Genomic DNA, 27,968 nt, shown 5'->3' with positions numbered 1-27,968 from the left:
AGTAATTAACACACACTGCCAAACATCATGATGTTTTATTTGAAGTATTCAACTAAAGTGTATACACTCATGTGCTTGTACTGCATCTTTACTTGTTAAACAAATAAATATCATTTGTCTATTACAGTGTTCAAATCCAGGCTTGAAAACTCCACTGAAGTACTGGCTTTATGCATGTCAATGCCAACCTTACACATGACAAATGAATGACATTAATACCTTTTTTCTTGCTGCTATTCTTCTGTTTATGTCAGAGAATCTGTCACTTGTACTTCAGCTGGAAGCAGTGGGAAAATTCCCCTGTAACCCCTCCCTTCAGCTTTAAGAGATGGTTTCTGAGACTTTGTAATTTATAGGTAGGGCTTAATGCTATTTCTTTTAACAGGCTGAGAATGTGGAAGAGGAAGAGGAAGACAGACACAGAGTCCTGAATTGTCGCTCCACTAAATATCATCAGACAAGTGATAAAATGGTGAGGGTAAAATGTGAGAGGGTGGGGGAAAAGGAAATATTGTAGAAAAGTAAAGCTGGAGTACAAAACATGATCCTAAAGAAGAAAAGGAAAGAAACTGGCAAATGTAAATGATAAATAGAATAGTCAGTCTATCAGATAATTCTAAGGTGTGTGAGTCAGCTTTCCTGAATTAGTCCCCTGTCCGCTTTTCACCAGAATTACTTCCCTATCTACCTTTCAGCACATGATCTTGAAAAAGATGCATTCCCTTTTAGTGCTTCAGCTTCCTTATCAACAAAACAAGGATATAAAACACACGTCTCACAGAGAGCTGAAAAGACCTTTAATTTGTGATACAGAAGTAATGACACTAATTTACTGCTACTAGAGAATGAAAACATACTTTGTTTTTTACTATTTGGTATGCAGATGCCTAGTAACCATAAATAAGAAAAGTTCCATTGTGCCTGGTACTGTACAAAAACCTAGAAAGAAAGAAATTCTGACGTTGAAAGTTACAGACATGAAAAATTATGGGAAAACAAAAGCACATGACAGCTTCACAAAAAAAATCTTAACATTGTAGAGCGCATATGCACATATGGGTTGAACTATGTGTTTTTGTGTGAGAGGGTGGAGAAGTGTGGTACAAATAGAAGCAGGGTAGAATTAGTATTGTTCTCAATTTCAGAATTGTCATTCAGCAAGGAAACCAACAGTAGGATGTCGAGAAACATAGACTGAGAGACCACAGAAGTCAGAGGCAATGAAAAATCTGAAGTTTTTCATCCAAGAACAGCTAGAGTGAGATCACTACCTTTCATGAAAATAATAAATGCTTTTTATTTTATTCCAAAAAGGAAGAAAAAAAGGCTTCCAAAATTTTAAAGTGGTGAATAGTAACAAAAGCAGCCAAGAGAAAGGAAGAGAATTTCATAACTAAGAAAAAATCCATAATTTGAGAAACATCAAAGCATGTATCAGGAGAGGAAACTCCTACCCTAGGAAACAGCAGATAAGGCTTAGAATTTACTTTCACGTATCTTTTCTTCTAATTCTTGGACAATACTAAGGTTTTCTTTATTGTTCACAATGAATTAGCTGAGCAGACCCACCAGGCACATAATAAACTTGGAAAACTATTTCCTTTCCATGCTCAGACCAGATAAGCATATATTAAGAGGAGAGAGGACTGAAATTTTCCTTTGCTTTCTGGCTTCTAAAAGAGTTGTAATGCATGTTTCTCAGACCATGAGGCATGAGATGAAGGAACAAGACCCTGAAGACAACATTCTCCTTTTTCATCAAAGCTATTTCACAAAGATGTTTGACTCATGACGGTAACAGCATTTTCTACATATATCCCATGTGCTCTCCAAGATTTTATCTTCAGGAGGTTTTAATCCAGCAGTTAGCTTGTTTGTCTGATACCCATTTGGTTCCCCTTTTGTTTTAGCACCACACAGCTTTGGCCACGCTCCAAAGTTTTTTTAAGAAAATAATTCAATGGACTGCTATATAGCTAATTTATGTAGAAATTACTGTCAGTCTTGTGGGCAGCTACCAATCCTCATTGTGATTGGAACTATTACCAAGATATGATAATTTCATTTAATACTAGCAAACCATCTGGTGCCTCTATTTCTTGTTGTGACACAGTGCCACTGTTTTTACTCAATCCACTCTCATTAAAAAAGACAAAGTAGCTAAGGATAAACATACACACAGATGATAAATTTATCCTCTCAATTATCTTTGTGCAACTCCCACCCCAGAATTCATACCCTCTTAGATTTTTGACGTATGAGCATACTACTAGAATCTAATCTGACCTCTTGTATAATGAAGGCTATGTGTTTCACTGAGTAGACTCTAAATCAAAAGAATAACATGCTTGGGCTATGCTGTATCTATCTTCCTCATAACAGCTGCCTGTGATGGATGAATCCAACCCCCTCCTAGATAAGTTATACCAGTGCTTAATGACTCACTCTTAAAAATATGCACCTTATTTCCAGTCTGAATTTGCCTAACTTCAGCTATGAAACATTGGATTTCATTATGCCTTTTTCTGCTAGATTAGAGAGTCATCTAGCATCAAAAGTCTCATTCCCATTAAGGCACTTGCAAACCATGATCAAGTCACCTCTTAACCTTATCTTCAGCAGATTAAACAGACAGATCTTTAATGCTTATTTTCAGACCTATAGTCATTCTTTCACCTTTAATGAACACTTTCCAATGTTAAGCATATTTTCAAAGTGTGATCACCAGAACAGGACACAAAAGTTCATTAATATTTTCCTTAATGCCATATAAAAAGGCACTTCCTAATTGATATTCAGTTATCCATATGTCAGAGAATATAATATATACAATTTAAAACTGTTTTATCATATTCTTGCTTTAAGCACTTTTTGTATTTTTTAGTATATTCTATGAGATATTCAATTCTAATTATGAATTGAATACTAATTATTTAGTATATTCTATGAGATATTCTAATTCCACTTAAAGCCTTATTTTAAAATATTTTCTTGCATTTTCATTTTCTTATGTAAGGAAATTACATTCCTGAATTAATTAGTTTTTACAGATTAGAAGTATGTTTTGAAAACACACAAATACAGATATACCATTTTGACCAAAATTATAGTATTTTATTTTCTGATAACTCCACATCATTAGATAAAAATACCTAATTTTACCAGGAAGTTTACTATTAAAGACCCTGTATATATATATATGTTTTGGTTTATCTTTCATGGAATACATATCTAATTAACCTGCATTCCTTACACAGGTAGCTCTAGGGAATAGCATTTACATCAAGAAAACCCTGATGTTCTCCTGGACATTGCTTCAAAATGAATCAAATGGTTTTGCATTGTTTTCATTTTTTTTTCTGTTTGAGTATGATTTTCACTTACTGACAATCTGCAAGAACAGATGTAGCTACGTCTAATGCTTAAGTTTGGATTAATTTCATCAGGTAAATAATATCCATTAATAATAAAAATAGTAGTAGTAGCAAATAATAAAAATTAATTTACTACTAGATAAGATAGTAAACAACAGAAAAATATTTCAAATCAGTTGGCCCTAGTTGGAAGAGTTTCATGTCATAAAACACCTGCTAATCATGATCTGTTCACACAAAAAGTCCAGAAAATATATTTGTTCAATAGAATAAACTTTAATTTGACCTAGAATTTATTAGCTGAATAAAGAAATCCTATGTTTTCTTATGATTTCTCTTTTTCACTCATAGTGAAGGAGGAGAATTCATTAATGTAAAAAGAGTAATACTAAATCATGTGATCTAACATCCTAAATTTGTTGTGTTTAAGTCTAGGTTATTTCAACTGCAAATAAAAATCTTCAGTGAAGGATGTGAAAGTGCTATTTCATTAGACGTAAGGCCTCCCTAGTTCTTGGATACAGTATGTTAGACAAACACAAAGTATATCTAGACAAATGTAAACAGAAGAATAAAGAGAAAAGGAATAATTGTGCAGAAGAGGGAGTATTATATCAACATGCAGAGAGGAAAAAGTCGAGAGAAAGAGGAATAATCTCTGTGCACTTGGAAACTTAGAAAACCCACATTAGGGGCACTAAATTAAAAAAAAAAAAATTAAGGACGAGCAAAAGGAAAACTAAAAATTTAAAGTTGCTTCCTAATATTTTAGTGTCCACAGTTTGAATCTGAAATAGAATTAGATCAAATTTTTCTGCCATACTAAAATTAAGTTAAAGCCCTATAGTGTTTCCTGGTAATTCAATAAATACCTTGTGTTATTTCTTTATGTCTCAAGGCATAAATAATTTTGACTCTTTTAAAAACCTCAGTCTTTAAACTTTCAATGTTGTTACTTTTAACTGCTTCACATATTTCCTGACATGAAGAGACCTCTAATTGATTAGTCATTTCTATCAATTTCATCGTCTCCTTTTCCAACAAGTATTCTGAGGAAAACACTCAGAACATTCCCAATGCATGCTTTAAGTTAAGCAGCTTGAAACATTCCAAGGTATTGGAGTTGAATTGATTTTTATTTCCAAGCAGAAGCTGAAAGCCTTATAAATGACTTATTTTTTTAAAATTTAAACTATGTGTACGCTTTGATTGGGTACAAGATCTACCGTCATAAGATTAAATAGTGATTATTTAGCCTTGATATATAAAAAAATGTTGCGTTCTCTGAATTTGATGAGAGGAACTGAGCATGCCGTCTTCAATTTCTGTACCAGTTTACAAGTGACCTTGGTTCTCAGTTTGCTGATTACAAATGCCAACGTGACAGTCAATGTAGAGCTTTAGATGAGAGCATGATAATTCTTAACACTAGAATATATTAGCCAAAAGTCTTCAAAAAGTACCAAAGATCAGGCAACTATTGTTTAACACCTCTCTCTCTGGAATATCTGAGACACCTCTGTGCTATCAAATACAAGAAGTTAGAGAACAAACCATCTTCTCTCCCTTCGTGAATCCTTATCACTAATTTAAGTCTGCTTAAATGCCTGATGAATCTAGACAAAAAATATGTTTCTCTAATTCAATATCATACTTCACTATATTTCAAATTCAGTTACCTTAGTAACAGGTTAAAAGGAACAGAAAAACTGGAATAATCTGAGCTTTTTACATGGACCTAAAATTTCATTCAAAAGTTTCTCAAAATTACGAAGTCCAGAAAGTTTTTCTCAGTACAGCCACTAATACCCTTAGTGTTTCTTGAGTAAAGACTACAACTAGGTATAATGCTGCTGAATTAAAAACAACTTTTAATCTGACAAAACTTAATCTTGCACACAGCTATAGAAGATCTGAGAAAAGTATTCAGGTTTCTTCATGTACTTCACTGCTATAAATGCAGTTCTTTAAAAGAAAATCATCGAAAATTCACTTTATTTTCTGTGGGACATTTTTCATTTGATTCCTTTTCTATCATTTTAATCATAAAAACAAAAAAGTTTTTCACTTCTTTTTGACAGCATCAGCAATCGTACCAGTTGCCCCTCAGCAACGTGTAAAAGCCTTACCCCAAAATCAGGACACAGCAATTTTTCAAACAGAATATAAACCTTACCTTGAAGAAAGTCATGGTTGCTCCATCTTCAACTGCCCCATACTCTATCTTTGTCTGCTTGGCCAAATCATCAGCAGAATCAATAGGGGATTCCATACGTTCCACTGTCAGAAAGGCGGCTAGGTTAGCAGTGTACGAGGAAATGATGATAAGTGTGAAAAACCACCAAATGCCTCCCACTATCCTGGTGGAGAGGGCTTTAGGCATGAGCTCAGAACCTAATGAAAACCAGGGGAGAAAGGTGAAACTGATGCACAGAAAACAATAAGTGTTCAGCACTTTTTGCCACAGTGGGGAGATGGAATCACTGTGCAAAATAATCTTTAAGCTACAGGTTTACATGTACTGCTTGTACAAACACACACAACTGAAATGAAAAATAACTGGTTAAATTTATAAAGACAGATCTTTTCAGAGCTGTGGGAATCAAAAGATAGTAATGGGAGATTCAATGATAGGTGCCATTTTAAAATTTCTAACCATATGTATATAAATACCAGTATGAAAAAAAGCAGTTACTTCAACTTGCTTTCCAGAAAAAACGAGCAACTGATGAAGGGACCAGATGTGAAATAAGGGATTTCATATCTGAGAAACAAAATCTTAAATCTATTATAAATATACTTTGGAGTTTTGTCATTTGCACTGCTGTAAAGGATAGTTTATTAAATGTTTAGATTAAAAAATTAACATCTCCCATCTCTATGTTTAGCCCCACAATTTCATATAAATATGGTTGGCTATGCCACACACTTCAATTTGATAGAGTAGCAATAAAAATATTAGCTTTCTATGCATAAACTAGATAAAGATAGATTATAATGCATTGCTGGAGTTGCCTGCTCATGGCACTAAAGAATGGAGGGGGAGATAGACACTGTATAGTAATTTGCGTAATTTTAAATGCTAATTTAGAGCCTAATGAGACAAACTGAAGCACATAAACTCCTCTTGTGCCTAATTACTAAAAATAGGAATAAATTAATTTCACTGTAATATACAATTACAAATATTTATTATAAATGAGCATGTATGGATTTTTTCCATAATGTTATAATTGAATGAAATGAAATTTCTAATGACGTCAAAATAATAATTTCAAGCTTCATTTTAAGAACTTCATGTAAGATCTTTTAGAAGTATTTGGAAACTTATTTTCAAGGAAACAGTTTTACCATATCCATTATACCATTGTACCGAAACAATCCCTTTTTGTTAATTGGTTACTCTGCTTGCTCTTAAATCTCCTGGGTAAAATGGAATGAAGGCAAGATGGACTATTTTATTCCTGTTAAATTTTAGTGCTTATATTGAATTAGTTAAGGAACTGGTCCAGCAAGGTAACACATCTTCATATAAATGAAAGATTACGTAAAACTTCCAAACTCAATGCCAAAAAAAAGAACAAGGACTGGGGAGGGAGGGAGGAAGAAAACCAAAGAAAAGGGAAAAAGAAGTGGTATCATAACTGGACTACTGTATTCAAAAACAGCCCATCTTACCCTGCAGTTCATCTTACCCTTGCTGTTTCAAACAAAAAAGGCTGACAGACTTGGACATGACAGCCAACTCCAGCGCCAGACTCTGCCTAGAATTCTGCAAGGAAAAAAGTAGAAAAGTACCTGTCTGATGTAGTTGCTCCTAGGCCCTGTTAGTCAGACACTTAGACACCATAACACTAAGAGATTTCCCAACAAGCCCACCATCAAAAACTCTTTTTAATTGCACTCATTTCATTTAAAAACCAACACCAGTAAAGTCAGATAGGACTTTAGAAATAGGAAGTCAGATAGGAAGAAAAGAAGAGTGGAAACATTCGCCGCAGTTACCCCAGTTACCACAAGTTCATACCTTACCAAGGACTGAAACCGAGTGCCACCTGGGCCCATGAAACAGAGCCTGGTCAGGGGCTGACTGTCATGTACCCAAGGTAACGTCATGTCCAGCACTATATCCCACAGTTTCCTGGGAGCGAGAGGTGCCAGCAAGACATGTATGAGTTTCCTCTATCATGTATCCTCCAGCACTAAGCAAGTCTTTTGTAAAGAAGCAGCACTTAATAAGTCAACGTGAGAATGGCCCAAGCGTTTTTATACTGTTTCTAATGAAAAGTTACTGCTATTAGGTGAGAACCTCTGTGCTTGTCTAAAAGCCTACTTTTAGACAACTTTAGGTTTCTGAGAGTTTTTTTTTTTTAAAGCAATCATCAAAAAGACTGTTAGTGCACCCTTAGAATGGTGCCTTTAAAGTTTATTAAAGGATGAACTGAGTAAAGGTAAAATAATATAAGGCAAGGACAGAGGGTCAGCCTTAATTCTGACAAACTAGTTTTCCTTCATGAAAAATTATTATCCTCTAGAGATATCTTTTAAAATAAAGGCTGGGGGTCTTTTCTTATTTTGATTCTCAAAAAAAAAAAAAAAAGTTTAGATGTTAGGGACTAAAATACCTTTTTCTTGCAAAAAAGATGATGCAAAAAATCTAAATTGCTTTTTCCATTCTCCAGAAATATGAAGAAGCACACAGCCACATAAGAAATAAAACTCAGCATTGATAGTGATTCTGACAATCCTGAGAACTGTGAATGAAATTCAAAATACCTTCCTTCATTCAGTATCTATTTTTTTGATAGCTTCCTTGAAAGCAATCATTATCTTACCAACATGTATTAGGCAATTGTGCTTCAACTATCTAATTTCTTGAAATGTATATTAATGACCTAGTTGATAGCAAACACTTAGCCAACTACAGTTGTATTTTTATTTCTGACTTGAAATCCTGGTTTCTTTTTACCCATTAATTCATGTTTTTCTGAGCATAGTACTCTTTTTACTGAGGTCTTAGAGTCTTTTTAAGCCTACCAACCTGACACATGGCAGAATATTTACTGCAGTTACAGGAAAGCTTCATGAATTCATTTGATGAGTTAAAAACAGGATTTATTTATAGCTGGCGTACTTATAATGGGAAGCTTTAAAAATGATTGCTCAGGTATATCCATTAAAACAACTCTACCGATATGCACTTGCTCCTGCCAACATTTTCTATTAATTTTTTTGGGATATGCAACAGTTATTTTTCCGGAAGGAAAAGTCATTCCTTTTAACGGTTCTTTAACAGGACTAACAATCTTTCATATTACACTATACTGCCCAGTGAAATGTCAGAGCAAAAACTGAATCTGTGCTATTCAAATGTGTCTGATATTATATGACTGTTCAAATCCTTATTAAAAAGGGTAATAAAATGGTGATATATTTTTATGGATCTATATATTTGGTATGCTTTCAAAATAAGAGGAATATAATAAGGAAATTTTAAGAATCTGCTTAAGCATTTTACTTAGTTGTAGTTAAAAGTGATTGTTGGTTTTACTTTGAGCTATATGACTATACAGCTGCCAATTTTATTGTCAGCAATGGTATCAGTTTCTCAGTGCAGGGATTGTTCAATGTAGGCTTTTTATTTAAATCTTTAAGAATGGTCATTCTGATTTTAAAAATATGAGTTGGGACTGCACAGAATTAAATCTCCTGTACTATCATTTTATTTTACAGGTTCTAGCTACTAGATAAAATCTTTCTTTTATTGAAAGGTTTCTAGAACAAAATTAAACAAATGATAGATTTTTACATTATACCCTTACCTGACAAAGATATATTCATTTTTAAGTTGTTGAAATTAAGGTTTTTTAGGTAATGTTCATTTAATTATGCAGTAAGGGTATCCTGTTTAGGAAATAAACAACATGACTATGCTGTACTTTTTTAAGTTTTAAAATTTTTATCTGTCTTCAGACTAATTCCTAAGGTGGTATTTGGGAATGCCTGGATACATAATCATAGAAAAGCTGGTTTATGGCTACATGCACAGAGGCACCCATGCAAGTGACTTGCGCCAGAGAGCTGTTACCCCCAGCAAAAAGTGGGACATGATGCCCAAGAGAAAGAGCAGACTGAGTCGTATACCTTGCTGCATGAGAGCTCCAACTCCAAACCAGAAACTATTTAGCAAGGTAAAATTGTTTTCCACCACGTCTGAATCAGGGTTGCAAGGATGTGGATTATACCACTCATAGGGACTAAACCTGTGGTAATTGACAGAAAAAAAGAACAAATTTAAAATGCAGCCATCACAAAGTCTATCCAGCAAATCTGCTGCAAAAGAAAAAGAAAAATAAGAGAGGTTATAAAGAAAATAGTGATTGAAAGTTTTTACAGTGTGATTGCCTTATACTTAACAGCAATATTAAAAGAAAAAACAATATTGAAGATTCACATTCTTAACTATTGCTGATACTAATAAAGTTGCATACAGATTGGCTCTGAAAGGTTCCAAGTGCCACCTGTAAACATCAAAGCACTTATTTTCAATGCCAATAGAATTACAGACAATTGGTCCCATTTAGGATTAGGTTCTTATAACCACTGTGTCAGTATTTTGCATCTTGAAAGAAAACATAATATGTGTTAAATCACAGAATTTAACTAGAAAATAATACATTAGACAAAACGTTTTTCTCAGAAAAATTACAAATAATGAATATAACAAAAAACAAGTAGTTAGCAGTAAAAGTGGCATTGTTAATCACCAAACAAGGGTAATACACACTACAATTCACAGAAAAAAAATACTATAGAAAATTAAAGGAATTGCATCCTGTCCTGTGAGGTGCACAGTAGCATCCCTGGAAAGGTTTTCCAAAAGAAGCTGGGGACACTCACAAGCACCTTGCAGGGCCAGGCTCTGAGAAAAGAAAAAAAAAAGAAAAAGAAAAATATAAACATAAAGGAAAACACAATTAAATTAATTATCTCAGAAATAGATAGAACAAAGATAGTAGAAAGATGTCTGAGTCTGGCAATAGATTACAAGCAGATTATATACAATCAATCTATTTTAATTCATGGCTTTGCAATTGCTGTGCATTATGACAGGTTCATCTCTAAATGCTGTTTTATCAATTGTAGCTAAAACAAGCAAACATGTCTAGATAAATTATTTTTGGTTACAATTTCTTTCAGAAAAAAAGATTTTCAGTTCTCTCTTCCTCATTATACTTTTGCAGAACTTTAAATTTTAATTCCAATGTGCAGGATTATTCTAATCATTTAAGAGATTTAATCATCATTTCTGGACTTGGAGACACGCTGTTGAGAGGGACTTTCATTTTGTGTTTAAATCATGTCTTTAAATATTTGATAATGAATACAAGTAATGCATGTGCATAACATATTTGAGAAAAAAAAAAATCACTGCAACACAGTAAAATGGAACCAGCACAATAATTAAAAATATTACAGATTTTAATTATTAAATCAATATTAATATATTTTCATAATTTCTCAAATCATTAAAGCCACTCTGTTAAAAACCCTCAGATAGGCAGCCTTTATGAAAGAACTTTTTTGATGTATCTTACAATCCAAGCAATCTGAATAATGCATCTGTCACTCTGAAAAATGCAATTTTCTTCACAATAATATTTCAAACACATTATAATACAGAAAATCAAATGTTCCACTTTTAAGCTCTTAATGTAATGTTAAAACACCTCTCATCTTAAAAGTGTCTACTTGATAAAGAACTGTTTCATTTGGATCTCCAAAGTAATACTGATATGCTGTTCAAAAATGTTGATTGGGTTCTAATTAAACATTGTGACCTGAATTCTCCTACATACGTTGTAGTAAAACTAGATCAGAAGTTTATTGTCTCATTAAAAATCTAAGTACCTTTTATGTCATCTTGTTGTCAATCCAACAAAACCTGGAAACCAAGCACTTGGTGACACTGAAGCAGGTATTCATACTCTTTTTGCGGAGAGATATTTGAAGATTGAATTTGAAAATACCTTTTTCTTGTGAGGACAATGTTTGCTAGACAAAGCAAACATATTTTAGAGATTTAAAATAAATATAAATATTCAAGAGTTATTTTTAGTGTTTGCAACATTACTGAACAAACTAAAACATAACTTGATATTTTTACCTTTTTGTTCTGATAGCTTAAGTTATTTAATTATTTTTATATTATTTTGAAGCACAGAAAAATTGTCCATAGTTGTAAAGAAAGGAAGAAGCAACTTAACATACAGGATGACTTTAGGAAAAAGAAACAATGCAATCTGAGTCCTATAGTTTTAGAATTCTCTACTTGGAAAGTAAGGAAAATTAACTGGCCTATTATGGATAAATATTGTTCCTCCTTATTTTAAGGATGATCTATGATATTAGATTGTCTAGTGTAATAATCTTAAGGTATAGATCTTTTGATCAATTTTTTGTATGTACTACATATGTGTATAAGATTCATGCTGTTTAGCCTATTGCAACAAATATTCATAAATCATAGAGTTACAGGTTCATCTAGCAGGTTTTATAAGCCAGAATCCGGCTCAGGGCAATGTCTATTATTTCTCAACAGCAGACTTTTCAGTGAGGTCTCAAAAATGTCCAAAGACAAGAATTCCACAGCTTCTTGGGAAAAGCATTCCCATGTTTAGTTATCATAATAAAAACTTCTTTTTTTCTTTAAGTCAGGCTGGAACCTCCCTTGTTTCCAAGTATAAAGAACTCAATCTTTTTTGATCAGCTTCTCTTATTAGAAAGTGCCTATTAGGAAACTCCTTCTCCCTGATGCTAAAAGAGCCCTCCCCCCAGCCTCCTTTCACAAGTCTTCTGATACAGACTCCACTTGCCAAGTTTATTCAAGTATCAGGGGTCTCAGAACTGCTCACAGTATTTAAATGTGGCATAATAAATGATACTATGGGAATAATCACCTTCCTTGATTAATGCACTATACTCCTACTAATTTAAATGCAGAACACTAGCTCAATCAAGAGAACAAGCATACAGCAAAAAGAGAACTGATGCAACTTTGATTTTTCTGACCACTGATAACAGGTACTCTTCCCAATTACCCATTTCTGTTATTTCTATTAAATGTTTATGCTAACATTTCTGATACAGTCTCTGTTAATCTCTAACACCTTCATGTCTCTGAAATACTTGAAAAAATAGAATATAAATGAATTTTACAAGACCTGAGTTCCAGTTTTCCTGATTGCTACTACCCACTGAAAAGTTACAAGTACTCTCCAGAAATTATTGGCTAGTGCAAATAATGTTTAAAAGTCAGCCTTCTCAGCAATCCACAGGAAGGAAAGATTTGTGGTAAATTTAATTCCACTTTAGGAATATACCATGATATAAGAAATTAAAATTAGTATGCCAAATGATCAGACAGACCTACTTCAGAACTGCAAATTATTTCAGACAAGCTATAATTTATGATATTCTGTGTTAACACAGTGTTTGAAATAACAGTGTAGAAGCCCAGAAGACAAAGGATCTTATGTGTGTGTCTCAAACACCTAAAGTTGAATAGCCATGGATCCAACCAAAGATTGTTGGTAAGAGTATGTTGTGATAAAGAACATGTGACTGGAGAAGGGGTACACTGGAGATATGGCAGCATTTTCTGGGACAAATGTCTTTGTTCTGGCTCCTGGAAATAAGCACAATGCAGTACAGTTCAAGCACAGGACAGAGGTCAAAAAGTAGGCATGGACTATTGATCAAAGTACAGGTTCATCAAGACCACCAAAGACCTCCAAAGCCCTCAAACCTATTTTCAGAAAGGTCTAGGAGAACAATCTGCACAGGATAATTAATTCCTATAAAAAGCAAGAAACTTATCTCCAGGGTAGGGAAATGTATCTATAAAAAGGTACCTCCATGAAGCCCAGATGGTGCCCACAGGACCCTAGACACCCCACCAGCTGGATCAGTCCTGCAGCCAGGACTGGTGATCTTTTTAAACTCCTTGAGCCTGTTTGACTTCAGAAACTGTCATAGTGTTAACTGTGATATATTGGTAGCATTTCTGCTTCTCTTTTTATTTAGGAGTTGGATTTTGTGCACTCCTAGCACAGGGAGTCTTGTGATGATGTTACAAGGTTCTGTTTCTTAATTCTTGACCCGCAGGCACCCACTCCTCCTTTCCAGTGTCCAGTTTGAGACTACCTCATGAAGAGACATGACTAATTCTGGAAACTAGAAGAGCTTCTACAGTTTTGATCTGTAAATAAAAACACAGTCTTATAGAGAGCCATGGGACTCAGTGTAGATGACCTTAGATGTGATTGCAGATATACAGTTTTTGTTCACCCACTATACTCAAAGTAAATCCTGTCACACACACTGACTGCTGCTTTCAGTTGCTCTCCTAAAGGTGTCGTCTAGCATGATCTATACAAATCAGCTCAATTCAAAGCTGCTGAGAGTATGTAAAGGGTACCCTCCACCAATTTCAATAGTTCTCAAATCAAAACCTGTCAGTTTATCTCTGATGATAGTATGAAGATAGTATTTTGTTTTGAAAGCAAATTAATAGGTATGCTTAATACAGGCTGTAATATCTGGAGATAAATAAATTTTTAATTTAAGATGTATTTTCTGGAGAGAAATGCAACTTGTTAAAAAGAGAAGAAAACCCAAAACCTGCAATTTAGAGAGAAGAGAAAATGGACTACTGGAGTAATATTTGTATTTGCATTTTCATTATACCAAAACACAGCTACCTAGGAATATTACACAGAATTGAATTTACACGAGTTGGGATAGTCCTTGTGGGATAAAGACTGGTTGGATCCATTAGTAATATATGCAGGCCATTTGAGTTTTTTGTGCTCCTTTCAGATATTTGCAAACCAGGTGTCAGGTACTGTCATTAAATCATATTTAGCATGTTACCTGTTAAATTCTTATAGAGAACTTTTCCAGAAGGTCTAAAGCAGCTCTTTTCTCTCTTTTTTTTTTTTCCTAATTATTTTATTTTTATTTTATTTATTATTTTACTTTTTTCCCTCAGGATCAAAAAAGTAAAACACATAGGTTTTTCAAAACACAGATCGATACTGAATATTTAGCTGAAAATCCATGAGAGTTATCAGCTACCATTATATGCCTGGACTTCAATTCTTATTTAAAAATCCATACTGACAAAATTTTTCATCCATATCTGACATGGTCCTGCCTTCTGTTCTGACCCAAACAGGAGCTACATAACAACTATGGAAAGGCTAAAAAAAATCTATGTTCTACAAGATAGTTTGAAATTACAAGACAACAATCAAATGCAATAAACTTAATTCTTGGTCTGATGCAGTCAGATAGAATACTTCCCTATACTCATGGAATTATGTATATAGGCAAGGGAAATAAAGAAAATACAATTGCAAAGAAGTATGATGCAAGTATAACTTAAGGGACTAATAAGATTGTTTACTGGTAGCTGTGCTTAGTTTATTTAAATTACATTCTTTTCAATGATATTTCAAACAAAATGTTACTATTGTGTTTTTTAAAATGAACATGTAAATAAATTAGGAGCAAATGGTATTACAAAAATATTATCTAGAGCATGATGTGACCAACATATTCGTCATAACTCTGCAGCAGACACAGCACAAAATTACCCTGTGCATACTATTCCAGCATTATTTCAAACCTGTCAAATTTCCTCACTTTTCTCTGGATCAGGTTTATAAAGAAAAGTAAATATTATTACTCACTTACATGCACACAGACATCTCTTTTGCACAACCAGACCAAGAAGTGAGCAGACAACAGGTTTTACTGCAAAACCATTAGCACAAAGATTTCACAAGCTGTAAGGCTTCATCTAATGACCAGAAATGTACAAACCAAAAGAATCTTACCCCATCCTCTTCATGAACTGATAAGCATACTGATCCAGTGCGGGGTATTGCTGAACACAACAAACTATCAGCTCTAATCTCAGCTCTAGCAAATTACACATTCTCCCATTCACTAGAGCAAAATTGTAAGAATGATTCTTCTAGTCGTTGTTTTACAGGGCTTCTGTGCAGGACTACATCCTCAATACATATGTTACTGCATAAGGACTGACAAAGTACAATATTTAAATAAAATATTTAATAACTTTTTCAAGAATATCCAAGATATAAGATGGATGCTTTATCATAACATACTACACTGCTTAAGAATAAACCATGTTACTACTTCGCTTTATTAAAGCCTCCATTTTTTTTTTTTCCTAAATTATGACTTTTAGAAAAACTTCACTATATGAATGAATATATCCTGTCCCATTTTTATGCATCTTTATCTTCCTGACTAATACTAGGGGGAAAAAAAAGAACAAACCCAATTAGTTCATAAGAAAATAAGACAATAATTTAGTTAACTTCTACTATAAGCAACATGAATCATACAGGAGTAATATAACCCAGCAACAGGGAATACCTGGTGATTTTTGGAACTTGTCAATTTTTACTGCTGTATTAGCGACTAGTACTGCTCTAAAATCCAAAGAAATGTAGGCTTGGGGGCTACAGAAATGTGTAGTTAAATCATAGCTCAAATCAGAACCAAAACCATAAAGGCTGTTTTGTTTGATGAAAATTAAATAAATAAATTTAAAATTAAATAAATCATAAAAAATTCTTAACTATTATGTGATAATTATAATAAGTTTATAACTGAAGCATTTGTTTTTACAGTTGTGGATTAAGGGTTTATTAAAATCCATTATTATTCTGTATTAAAGACATTATATACATAAAGTACATTACCATCATAATTAAAGATTAATGAATGATGGAAATAAGTGTCAAAGATATACATATAACCTAATTTTTGAAGTACTAGTCAAGTTCCTATTGCTTAATTTATTATATATGCTGTTTTCAGTTCTTAAATAATTTTCCAATTTCCAGAACATTAGTCCCTCCATTTCTTGAACAGAAGAAATGTTGATAGAGTTAAATATAAAATGACAGTCAAGAATCTGTAGAAAACTTATTTAAAATTACTATCTTCTAATGTATGTGAACTTCACAATGATTGTAGACTTCTCCCACAATCAGTGTGTCCTGACTGCTGCTAAATACATTGAAGTCTTACAAAAAATATTCTAGGAGATATTCTGAGCTATCTCAAGTATGGTATGGTAGGGGAGATGTTAAAAGAGTTGCTTCCTTTTTAGTTTTCACAAGATTCACAACCTTTCCTGCCTTCTGCATCTGAGGGACAACACAGAAAACTAGAGTATTTGTTGTGTTAGAAAACATTTTGCCCCCTTTTTAGTGACATAAGTAAAATGATGTCTCCAACATGATTTTCCCCTTTGTATGCTTTGCTCTTTAGGCTCTCAGCATGAGCATCTTTGAATCTTCATTTATGTTCCTTTATTCCTCTGTCTCAATAGTAATAATTGGGTGCTATTTCAAAAAAACATTATTCACAATACTGCTAATATTTTTTATTTGCATTTTCCTTCTAACTAGCCTACATTTAGCTTTTTCATATAACATCCTTACATCTTTACCAGAGAACATTATTATTGTTTACCCATACATGGTCTTCCCTGAGTATATTGAAAAAAATGGGAGAAATAAAAAACTCACTACTTTGGAAAATTCTCATCCTTATTTTTAGAAATACTCAAATTTCAAGCAATCTGTAAATTCTTTTTGGCTGGGATAGAGTCAGTTTTCTTCCTGGTAGCTGGTATAAGCCAGTATGATGTTCAATTTTGGATGTAATATGGTAGCAGTGTTGATAATACACTGATGTTTCTACGGGTTGCTAAGTCATATTTATACGACTTCATCTTTTTCTGTCTTCAGGAGTGCCCTGGTCTTGCACATCTTTTTCTGATGATTTTTAAGCTCATTTTGAGGGGTGACTGCCCCAGGCCTGTAACCATACAACAGAAAATATTTAAAAACAAAGACCTGAGCATCATAAGCATATACCTTGTCCAGGGATTAACTCTGATTAGCAGTGCTGAGCCTTCTAGTCACTCCTGTGACTAACAGAACAGAAAACCTCTTTTAAACATACATAGTGACTAAACCAACCAGCTGAGTGACTTTTGGCTTACAGGCCCTCCTTAACCTGGAGAGTTTTGAACTTCGTTTCTGATGTGGAGGGCACTTCTCTCAGAGGTTAAAATCTAGGATAAAAGTCCATCTACTGAACCTTGGCCAGTAGTCATAAAAAGGGTCACTAAAGAAGATGGAAAAGTGAATCTGGTGGGAGTGTATTAGGTATACATTGCAAGGACTTATATGTGGGTGAGAAGTGAGAGAGAAACCACTACGCACTGACTACAAACTGCCCCTCAAGCTCCCTTCTCTGTCTGGGGGTGGGCAGAGGAACCTGAAGGAGTAAAGCAAAGGTGGAAGAAAGGTGTTGTCTCAGTGTCTGTATTTCTCACTGTCCTGGGTTGCAGTGTATTCTATTACCATCCTCATGAGCTGTTGAAACCAGGTGGAGCAGTGTTCCCTTGCCTCCTCCCCCCAGACTATCTCTCTGTTAATGGCCCATCATTGTCCTGCCGCCTGACTCAGAGAGAACTCCCTCCGGACTATCTTCTGTTAATGAGCCTAATCAACACTTGGCCTCATGACTCATTACCCCATTGTGAGATGCTCCACCCAGAGGGAGGAGCCAAACATTCCATCCTGGACATAATCTGAGTTTCCGAACACCACAGACACCATTTCCATGGGATTCCCAGAGGACAGGAGCTACATAGCCACCACTGGGCCTTCTGAGGAAGAGCAGACCCTTTCTGCAGGATCACTGCTTCAACAGAACCACATCCACCACTTCAGGAGGACTGCAGCCACCATCTTATCGGACTGCTACTGCCACTCTGACTAACAGGGTGTCAGGTTGTATCCTGACTCTGTCAGTTTGAACCAGTGTTTTCTCCCTTTGTCTTTTTTTTAATTTCCCTAATAAATTGTTATTCTGACTTGGTCCCTCCCACAGGTTTGTTTTCAAACTAGTACACTCACCACCTGAATTCTTTTCAGCCCATGACAATAACTGGTAAGCAACTCCCTGCCTTTATCTCAACCTTTGAGCGCACTCATCCTATTTTCTCTCCTTTTCCTGCTCCAGAAAGGATTGAGTGCCTTAGCAAACATTTGGCCTCTAGTCAAGGTTAACCCCCCAACACACAGAATTGGCTTACTTCTTATATTGAGAATTCTCCTTTGGGATATGAGATTTGAGTTCTGGTCAAGAGTTTGAGCACCTGCCCTCACACAACACAAGGGACCTCCCCACATCCCATCCAGGAGCTATAATAAGGCTTAAAAGGTAAATAACGGTTGTCCTGAAATTATTCTGCAAAGCTGTATTTACATATCCAGCAAAAGAGAAAGTATAAAATGTGCCTCCACAAAGATTACACAGATTAGTCATCATCTGAATGTCTTTTGATGGCTAAGAGGTCACAAAGAAAAGCAAAAGAGCCTGTACACAAATACAGACTCTTATTTTCTATACACAATTAATTCCCTTTATCACCTCTTTTACTTCTCCTAAATCTTAGACACACCTCTTACTCTTTCCGCTGCCTCTCCAGATACTTCTGGCAAATTTACAGAAGCTTAAAAAATGTCATATGTAAATGGAACAGTCATACTAAGATATGCATGAAATGAACCCAAGTAACCCTGCAATCATAGTGTGACCCTCTTCAGCATCCACCCTCCCACACTATTTGTTGTGCTCACTTGTTTCATCATGTCTAAAATTAGACTTGCCTTCTTCTCCAGGAAAAAAACATCTTATTTGCTTTGTGAAGTCTGTACCATATTCAGTCCTGTATGAGAAACATCTTCCTCAGTTCATGATACCTTTTATGTTCTCAAATAAAACTTAATCTGAATAAAGAAAAATAAAATCTTTCAAGTTGAGAACCAAAAACTTTTGTGTTTGTGGGAGTGTACTCAAGAGAAGTACTCCTGCAGACGTCCTTATGCTTTTGACTCTTCTGTACACATCTACTTCTGCCCACACTCAGAGATAAAGTATTTAGCTAAATGAATTAAATCTCTATCCCATTGCTGGTATTTACTAGGGAATAGAGAAAGGCAAAATTTAAGTTCTTGTTTTTCTTCAGTCAGTCACTGACACAAACAGGAAAAAAGGTTTTACTCACTTTCAAAGGGCACCTGTTTCTCATTTCACTGCCCTTTCATTTTTATTAGAATTTCTACTATGAATATGAAGGTTTTAGAAAAACTGTCACATTTTCTAGAAATTATTTGCTGTGTCACATTTCCTACTACAAAAAATAAATCACTTATAATTCCTCGACAGCTGTGGTCAAAAAATAATAATTTATGGAATGAGCAATAATGCACTTGATGAAAATTAAAATATAATAACAACTTCTCCTACATCCAAATCAAACCTTACCAGCTCATGGCTGACATGTGAAGACAGTCATAAAGAGCAGAAAAAATTATAGCAGGAGGCGGTTTTCAGACACAGCGTTACGCCCTGTATTGCCTTTTTATATATTCAAGCCACTTTTAGTTCAGAGTAGTCACAGCTTTTTGTATCCTAGAATGAGACACTGCAGTCTTTTCTTCCCCTAAACACACTTGCTTAATAGCTTAACTCAAAAAATGCCAAAAATTTCCTTTCTTTTTCAATAGTTCTGCTGTACATCATGTAATAGAACTGAAGCTTCATGTCAATATTTAGTTAAGGCCCTGTAAGCTTATACAATTGTTATCTGCCTTATAAAATGTAAACTAGACAGAACACCACTCCTTGCTTGGCTCACACTACAATAAACTCAGAAGAATCTCTAAAGATCATTGTTTGTAAAATACTCTTATTTACTTTTTGCCAAAAAGACGGGAGATATGCTCCTATATCACAATGTCTTTATTGATCAATTCAAACTCTTAACAAAAACATTAATGACCACCCTAAACTATGCCTACAGTACACGATATGGTTTTAGAGATCTACCTGCCGAGTATTGACAAGCACATGTGCTTTCTTTTGATTTAAATAGCTTTGACAGCTTTGCAGGCCCAAATTGATGTTACAAAGAGAAGTAATTTCCATTTCCTTAAAGGGTCACTTTGGAAAAACTATTTACTTAGTTATCTGCAGAGGTTATTAATGCTATACTATATACTATACAATGCTATAGGGCCTCCATTCCCTGGGCTTAGGAGCACCGTACTGCATCATTGCTACTGGAAGTAATTAGTAAAACATTTTAGAAGGGGTTTGCCAAAGGAAGAAAACATTGAAGGGTCTTTTTTCTTCTCAGAGAAAAAGAGGCATTATAGAGTGTCCTGTGTAACTATGAAGACCAGACTCAAATTTTCAGAAACTCAATTCAAAGAAAACGTGGTAATTGGTTTATTTGACACTTAATTAAAGGTTGACCTCTGTTTAGGGGTGAGAGGGAGCAAGGGGGAAACCTCATCTCTCCCTGAATTAACTGAAAGGAGGCTGTAGTGAGGTGGGGTCAGTGTCTTCTGGCATATCTCAAGTGAAAGAACAAGAGGGAAGAGCCTCAAGATGTACCAGTGGAGGTTCAGGTTAGATATTAGAAATTGTTTTTCACTCTAGGAGTGCTTAGGCATTGAAATAAGTTTTCCAGGGAAGTGGTGGAATCACCACCCCTGGAAGAGTTTAAGACACATCTAGATGTGGCATTTGGAGATAGTATTTTGGGGTGATTATGGTGGTGCTGGGTTGATGGTTGAATTAGATGATCTTGAAGGTCTCTTCCCACCCTGATGATTCTGAGTATTGGATATTTTGGTATTTTTAGAAGAAACATAATTTTCTCTGTTTAATTAAATCTCTGAAATTAAAATCAGCAGTAACATTAAAACAACCTTTTTCATAACTACATTGTTAAATCATAAATCTAATCATATATTGTTCTGCTTGTGACCTGAATATGCATAAGAGATAATGATTTTGTTACAAGCCTGACCTCAGGAGAAGTGAAGGGATAAGTCACTGTAGCTATAAACATTCTTCTGTATCATATGTCTAAAAACACACACCAAATAAAGTGCTCTTAATGCAAGAGTTAATAAATCTTTCTGCAATGCATCAGTGTTTAGATACATGTGCAATACAGCACATTGGGCTACAATTTATGTTCTGTCAATACTCATGAGTGAAGAATACCATGTAAAATTTTTTCTCCTTCAATTCTTTCTACTTGGGCACCAGAGATAAAATTCCAGGTACGCTGTGTTCTGGTATGAAATGTTCTAAAAGCTCATCTTTCTAACTATATCAATTACAATAGGTACCAGCTGGAAAACTCTCATCTCTTATGCTGGGATTTTACTCAAATATCAGAATTGGTCAATGCTGTTTCTATATTATAACACTTAATTACGTCACTGCTGATTTTATGGGTAAGTTTTATACCTTTCAAATTAATTTACCGACTGTAGTGTCAAAATTATAACTGACAATCTGGCAGTAGAAGATCTATTTTTAAAAAGGCCTTAATTTAAAAAAAAAAAAATTAAGTTGATGGGTTTCTTAAACACGTTATCTCTGGAAAATTACTTAATTATCTCTAAGTGGGTCTGAGTAACTGCAGCAAAAACCACTGAGAATATGTTGCTTCATACAGTATGAGGAAATTTTTGGGAATTGTAAAAAACAATCAGAATTCCTGATTTCTTTCTTTCTGAGATATTGCAAGGCGTTGATGTCCTAAAGGTAAGCTTGACTATACAGACAGCATGGTCATTCTTAAAAATTGTAGTTCAAATTTTCCAATTGATATCCTTCTACAAAATAAGAATCAATCACATCAGAAATGGAAGGATCACACCTTTCCACTATGTTCCCTTTGAAGAGCATTATTATCTTTGATAAAATTACTATTTTGAGAACTAAGAAAAAAATGACAAAAGCATACCATAACAATTAAAGATGAAAAATCCACACCCTTGTTAACACTAGTGGCTCTCTTTTATTTCCTTCCCCATCTTACAGACAAAAAATTAGGTTTCGATTAACATGGATTTTACATCCATTAAAGCTATGTACTATGAACTATCGAAATATGTAGACTTTGCACTCTCCTGACTAATAAACTCATAGTAATTAAAACAGGAACCCTGTCGAGTGTGGATAAACTCAGAGTTACACAGGTAAAAACATACTCGGCTGAGTCCCAGCAAGGTAATATATCTTTAATGATCATTGGAAAACACAGTTAATCTTTGCCAAGATATATTTCCTTTACACTTATAAAGAGGAAATTGTGTGAAGAGAAACTATCCCAAAGGTATGATTTCTTCATCTGTGATGGCACAGACTACAAAAGAAAATGAGGGTGTTGAGTTTTCTAGCTATATCTTTATTGCTGCTGCATACATTGTCACTCTGTATCCCCAAAGAAACTGAGTAAATAATTCACTGAGCTGTGGTGCTCCAACTCTTTGAGAATAAATGGATATTGCTTTTTAGTATATTGTAAAACAAGAAAACAATTGAAAATACTTTGCATTCTCACTGCTGTATCTCATGGAAATACTAAACAAATAAACAACATTTAAAAAAAAATCAGATATTCAATATGAAACCAGAAGTTATGAGTACAAATGAAAACCAGTTCTGAACACATGTGAATGAATTCCAACTTTTTAGGTTAGCTGACAGGATAACTAGCAGTCTTTAGGACACTTTTAATATGGAATGAATATTAACAAGAAAGACAAACCCCTGGAAGCCAATGTCTCTACGAGTCTTGCACACAAGAAGTTGAAAGGATACTGTTGCATGCTCAAAGGAATCCAAAGCATGTTGTAGATTAGACCAACTGCACAGAAAAGTGTGAAGTTTCACTACAAGCTACAGAAATTTACACAATGATGCATAAATAAATAAATTAAAAAGTAAAATAAAATAAAATAAAATAAAATAGAGAACCATTTTGTGTAAAGTAGAATTAACTTGAAAAAGAAACAAAATGGGCAAGGGAAACCAAAATTTTGAATGTAGATTGTAACAACAACTGTCAGCAGATATAAGAATGGAAAAAGTCTCAGAAGATGTGGGATACAGTTCTGCACCCCTAATTGATTTATCTGACACAAAAATTTGATCAAAGCAAATAAAGGGGACAATCCTAATTCAGTCTTCATTCTATCTTAAAAAGCAGCATCCATCTAAGAGTAACTGTCCCTATACCTGATGCAATTCATAATAACTTTAAAAGTTTAGCCATTTTTCAAAGTAAAGAAACCATACTTGAACCAGAAATAGTTAAGACTACCAGTATTAAACTATTCTTCCAGTTAAACAAGGCAAAGTGAGAAGAGAATGGAAAAGTAAATGGAATTAACTCTTCTAGGACTGTCTTCTGATAAATTTTAATTCATGTAAAAAAAGAAGATAAACATTTTACATATAAAATTTACAGCTAATAGTGTTATCTCAGTTAGCAGGCAAACATGCTAGGGAATGCTAGAGACCTGAAGACCACAACAGAGCTCTGTTATGTTTCTTGTCTTCCCAGGGTTCTGAGATTCAAACAGAGAAACACCTGTCTGATGGAGATATAACAACTTAATCAATGCTTGTAGAAGTCCAGAAAAGCTATCACCAACTACTCTATATATTCCTGCAACTGACTCTATATAAAAAAGCCTACTTTATATCTCTAAGCTTTTGCCTGTGTTAATGGACTGGTTTTACATAGGGTAGTGTAACCACTTACAGCAGTCTATTGTAGTCCCCATCTGAAGCAAGGAGTGATTTACAATGAATCAAGGCCTACCTTTATAATAAGACATTATATATACTCACTCCTGGCTGGTACATATAAGTGAAATAAAATTACTGTTGACAGCCATCTTAGTTTGGCACATTAGAATTTACTCTTGGACAGTCACAGAATTTTTCTGTAAACAGGATAAGATAAACAATACTGCGATGAAAATATTAATGGGCATGTCAACATTATTGCCTGAAAGAACATCTCTTTATACTTGGAGAATGCTACTCTTTTGGGTATTGACTATTGAATATTTTTCTACTGATGCTCACCTAACAAAAACTAGGAGATTTATAGTAGGAGGGTCCATGAGGGCAACCCCATTTGTTACTGATTAGTTTTGAAAACTTTATTAAGCAAAACTCTTCTCTATAAATTGTTTCCTCTACAAACTGACTATGATAGCATAGTCAAAAGATAGGCATATAATTTTCAGGAATTCCTCCAAAAAAAGCATTGTGTTCCACTGTCTCATTCTGAATCTAGTTTTGGTAAATGGATAGAGAAAAGTTTGTAGAGACAGATCTCTTCATTGGGCCACATTCAAAGGAAATCCCTGATGTCTAAAAAAGGAAAATGTCACATCTATCTTCAAAGAAGGTCAGGGAGGAAGATCCATGGAATTGCAGACCAGTAAATCCCACTTCACACTATGGGAAGATAATGGGAAAAGTCCTCCTTGAAACTACTACCAAACAGAAAAGAACAAAGTGTTTCAGAACAGAAAAAGGAGGTTTACAATGCCAATCATATCTAACCAACTTAAGTATTTTCAGTGATAAGAAGATTAACTCTGTGATTAACGAAAGAGCAGGAGATGCAAGCTTGATTTTAATGACTGTTTATTAGTGTCCTATAGCAACTCTATGGCCAAATTTGGAAGGTAATGCCTGGATGCCAGTAGACTGCAAGGTGAAGAAAAAATTTGCTGTATTTCCATTCTTGGAGAAGAGTGGAAATAATTCAAAATTTAGCTGACAGGCAGTAATGTACAGTATTTCTCATTGGGTTGATACAGGAGCCAAAGCTGTAAAAAAGCTTCATTAGCAACCTGGATAGTGGAATGGAATATACACCTCAGCAACTTTCAACCTGAAAGTCAAGAGAAGTGATTGTTCCTGCCCATTGGGCAGTCATGAGACTACATCTGGAGTACTGTGTCCAATTCTGGGCCACCTGTGGCATAAATATCTCAGAGTCCAGCAGAATGAGGGATCAGCAGAAATAATAATAGGATAATATCTACTTTCTACGTTCAGCTACCTGAAGAGTGGATGGACTCATGTTCTTTCTGAAGATGTACAGAGAAAAGACAAAAAGCAGAAAAAAGAAGTTCCCTCTGGACATTAGAATTTTTTACAGTGAGTGCTTAAACACTGAAACACACTACAGAGAAATTATGCCATCTCCATCTTTGGTGATCTCAAACACTTGACTTGGGCACAGCTTTGGGAAACCTTCAAAGTCTCCCCTGCTTTCAGAGTTGGGGATTCACATGGATGACAATGAGGTGTCTCTTCCAACTCAGTCTATTCTATAATTCTATCATATTCTCTAGGAGAAATATATTTACATAAGAGGACAAGACCTAGGTGAACAGCCTTTGCTAGTACTGCTCTAGTGGGACTTAAGGTTGTTATTCAACTTGTCTGAAGGAGTTAATACACATGTAATCCTTGTGTACAAGAGTGTAGAATATACACAATATGTATTTATTCTTGTTTTGAGCATGAGCTTTAATTGTGGACTTTGTAGTGGAACAGACACAACCAAGAAAACTGTAAGAGCCTGGCCTCTTTGACATGCTTGACCTCAAGGTATTAAAAGATTTACAGCTTTCATTTTCCAGACGCTTGATATCTTTCCAAAGGATCAGGCAATACTTTTGTGGTTTTTAATACAAGATTGTTTTGCATCTTAAGGCAGGCATCTTAGAAATCAGGAACATACAATTATTAATTGTTGTATAGAAATATATATTACTTAGTATCTAAATATTTATAGGAATATATATTACTTAGCACATGTAAAAATATTATTATAAAAATTTAAATTTACTGAGAAAAATATTTGCAAGTTTATACATGAGAAACTAATAATTTTTTAGGTGTGTATGAGAGGAAAAAATAAAGCTTATTGTTCATTCAACCAGACAATTATTGTTCATATTTAGCTACATAGAAACTACTCTCTCAGGAACACTGTTCTGTTTTGAGCAAAACAGGTCATGTGCAAGATAAAAACCATATTTATGATGAAAGCACTGTAGCATCTGAGTTTGTAAAGTTAACAAGTATGGTCTCAGTAATAAACATTAGGCCCATTCACAGATTATCCAGTAAGGTAAATATACCTGTTAGCAATTTAAATTAAAGTCCTTTCTTCCTCTATCGCCCATTTCAAAGAATTTCCAGCACTAACCTTTAACACCTACTGAATACACCATCCCAAAGCAGAAATTATTTCTTGCTTAAAATTATTTCTTCTCCTAATTTTTTTTTATTTTCTTATTTTGAATTCTGTTTTATTTTCAGTAGCCTCTTACAAACAACCACTTTTCTACTAAGTATTTTGAACCAAGGTAATGATTTTGTAGAAGGTAAGCAGACAATAAAATACCGCATTTCAGTGTATGTCACAGCAAGCAGACACTAAACATCCCAAGGTAGCTTTTACTTAGGCTAAATGGGCTGTGTTGCAAGTGTGCATTGCAAGCAGTCTGGCAATTGCTAAGGGTTCAGATACACTAAGTTTCCTTTTTGAGCAGTAATTACTATAATGACAAGCATATTTGCCCAGTATACCTCTGGAGTATCTGGCTTGGTTTTTGTTTATCAACTGTACAGTGCCTTTGCTTCCAGATGTGAAATTCCATCTATTAAGAATACAGACCCCAATCAAACATAATTAAGTGATAATTTCTTACTGCCGGGCAGGTCACTACAGTCATTTGTGCATCTCCTTTTGACTGTCCAGTTGACTGTAAGGTCAAATCCATCTGTTTAAACTACCTTCACTGAATTTAAGCTAACACATAACTTTGTGTCATAAGGATAATTTAAGAATATTCATAATTATATTAGTATTGACCACAGAGGATAACTTAAGAAACAAACAAACATTTTTTAAAAAGTGTAATTGCATGCCCTTATCCTTACTATGGTCTGGAATACATGATGTGAATTTTGCCATTGATATCAGCAGTTCTTTTAAATTTTCATGAGGCTATATTTGCAGACTGTGGTATTTTTATGATCTTCCTTTTATACTTTGGGAGAGTTATTCTTGAGCATGCAATGCTCTGTGCATTGAATGATACAGTGTATAAATGTAAAATAGATAAGCCACTGATATAGCATAGATACCAAATAAAGATATTTTGTATGAGTCTAGGTTCACTCAAAGTGTGTCTTAGTAAGAAATATAAGAGGATTCTCTAAATACCTCAGAAATTTATGAAAAATCTTGAAAGGCATATAAACTTGTTTCTTTCTCATATCTCTTTTACAAGCATAAAATTTTGTTTGCTTCATTCAATCCATTATATTAAAAAAAACTTGAACTATTTTCATTTTTTTTTAGAATAGCCTAAATTCACCAAGTTTATCACTTGTCTCAAGAAACAATCACAACCTAAAACAAGATAGCTTTCTTATGTCTTCTGATTTAGCTTTCCATCCATATTCGTCTCTAAAATAAGAGAAACATTTCTCATCAGAAGAAACCACTTGGTGATCAAAGAAGCAAGTCAGCTACTTTACAACAAGAACTATCTTTTT

The 27,968-nt window shown here is 34.3% G+C and overlaps 1 protein-coding gene across 5 annotated transcripts in view; it reads right to left on the bottom strand.

Annotated features, from left to right (window-relative positions):
- Positions 1-27,968, bottom strand: part of GRIK2 (glutamate ionotropic receptor kainate type subunit 2) — a 366,043-nt gene that overhangs the window by 86,508 nt on the left and 251,567 nt on the right. For 4 of the 5 annotated variants that reach the window (XM_048299919.1, XM_048299918.1, XM_048299920.1 and 1 more), the window contains 2 exons: positions 9,519-9,637; positions 5,551-5,768 (listed from right to left, as the gene is read on the bottom strand). In XM_048299919.1, coding sequence (XP_048155876.1) covers positions 5,551-5,768; positions 9,519-9,637 — 337 coding nt within the window. Of the gene's footprint in view, positions 1-5,550; positions 7,147-9,518; positions 9,638-27,968 lie in introns of those variants that run through there. The other variant, XM_048299922.1, reaches the window with a different exon arrangement.

The sequence above is a fragment of the Corvus hawaiiensis genome, chromosome 3, assembly GCF_020740725.1.
Source record: "Corvus hawaiiensis isolate bCorHaw1 chromosome 3, bCorHaw1.pri.cur, whole genome shotgun sequence".
Lineage (NCBI taxonomy): Eukaryota > Metazoa > Chordata > Aves > Passeriformes > Corvidae > Corvus > Corvus hawaiiensis.
This window is presented reverse-complemented; position numbering and strand designations above follow the sequence as displayed.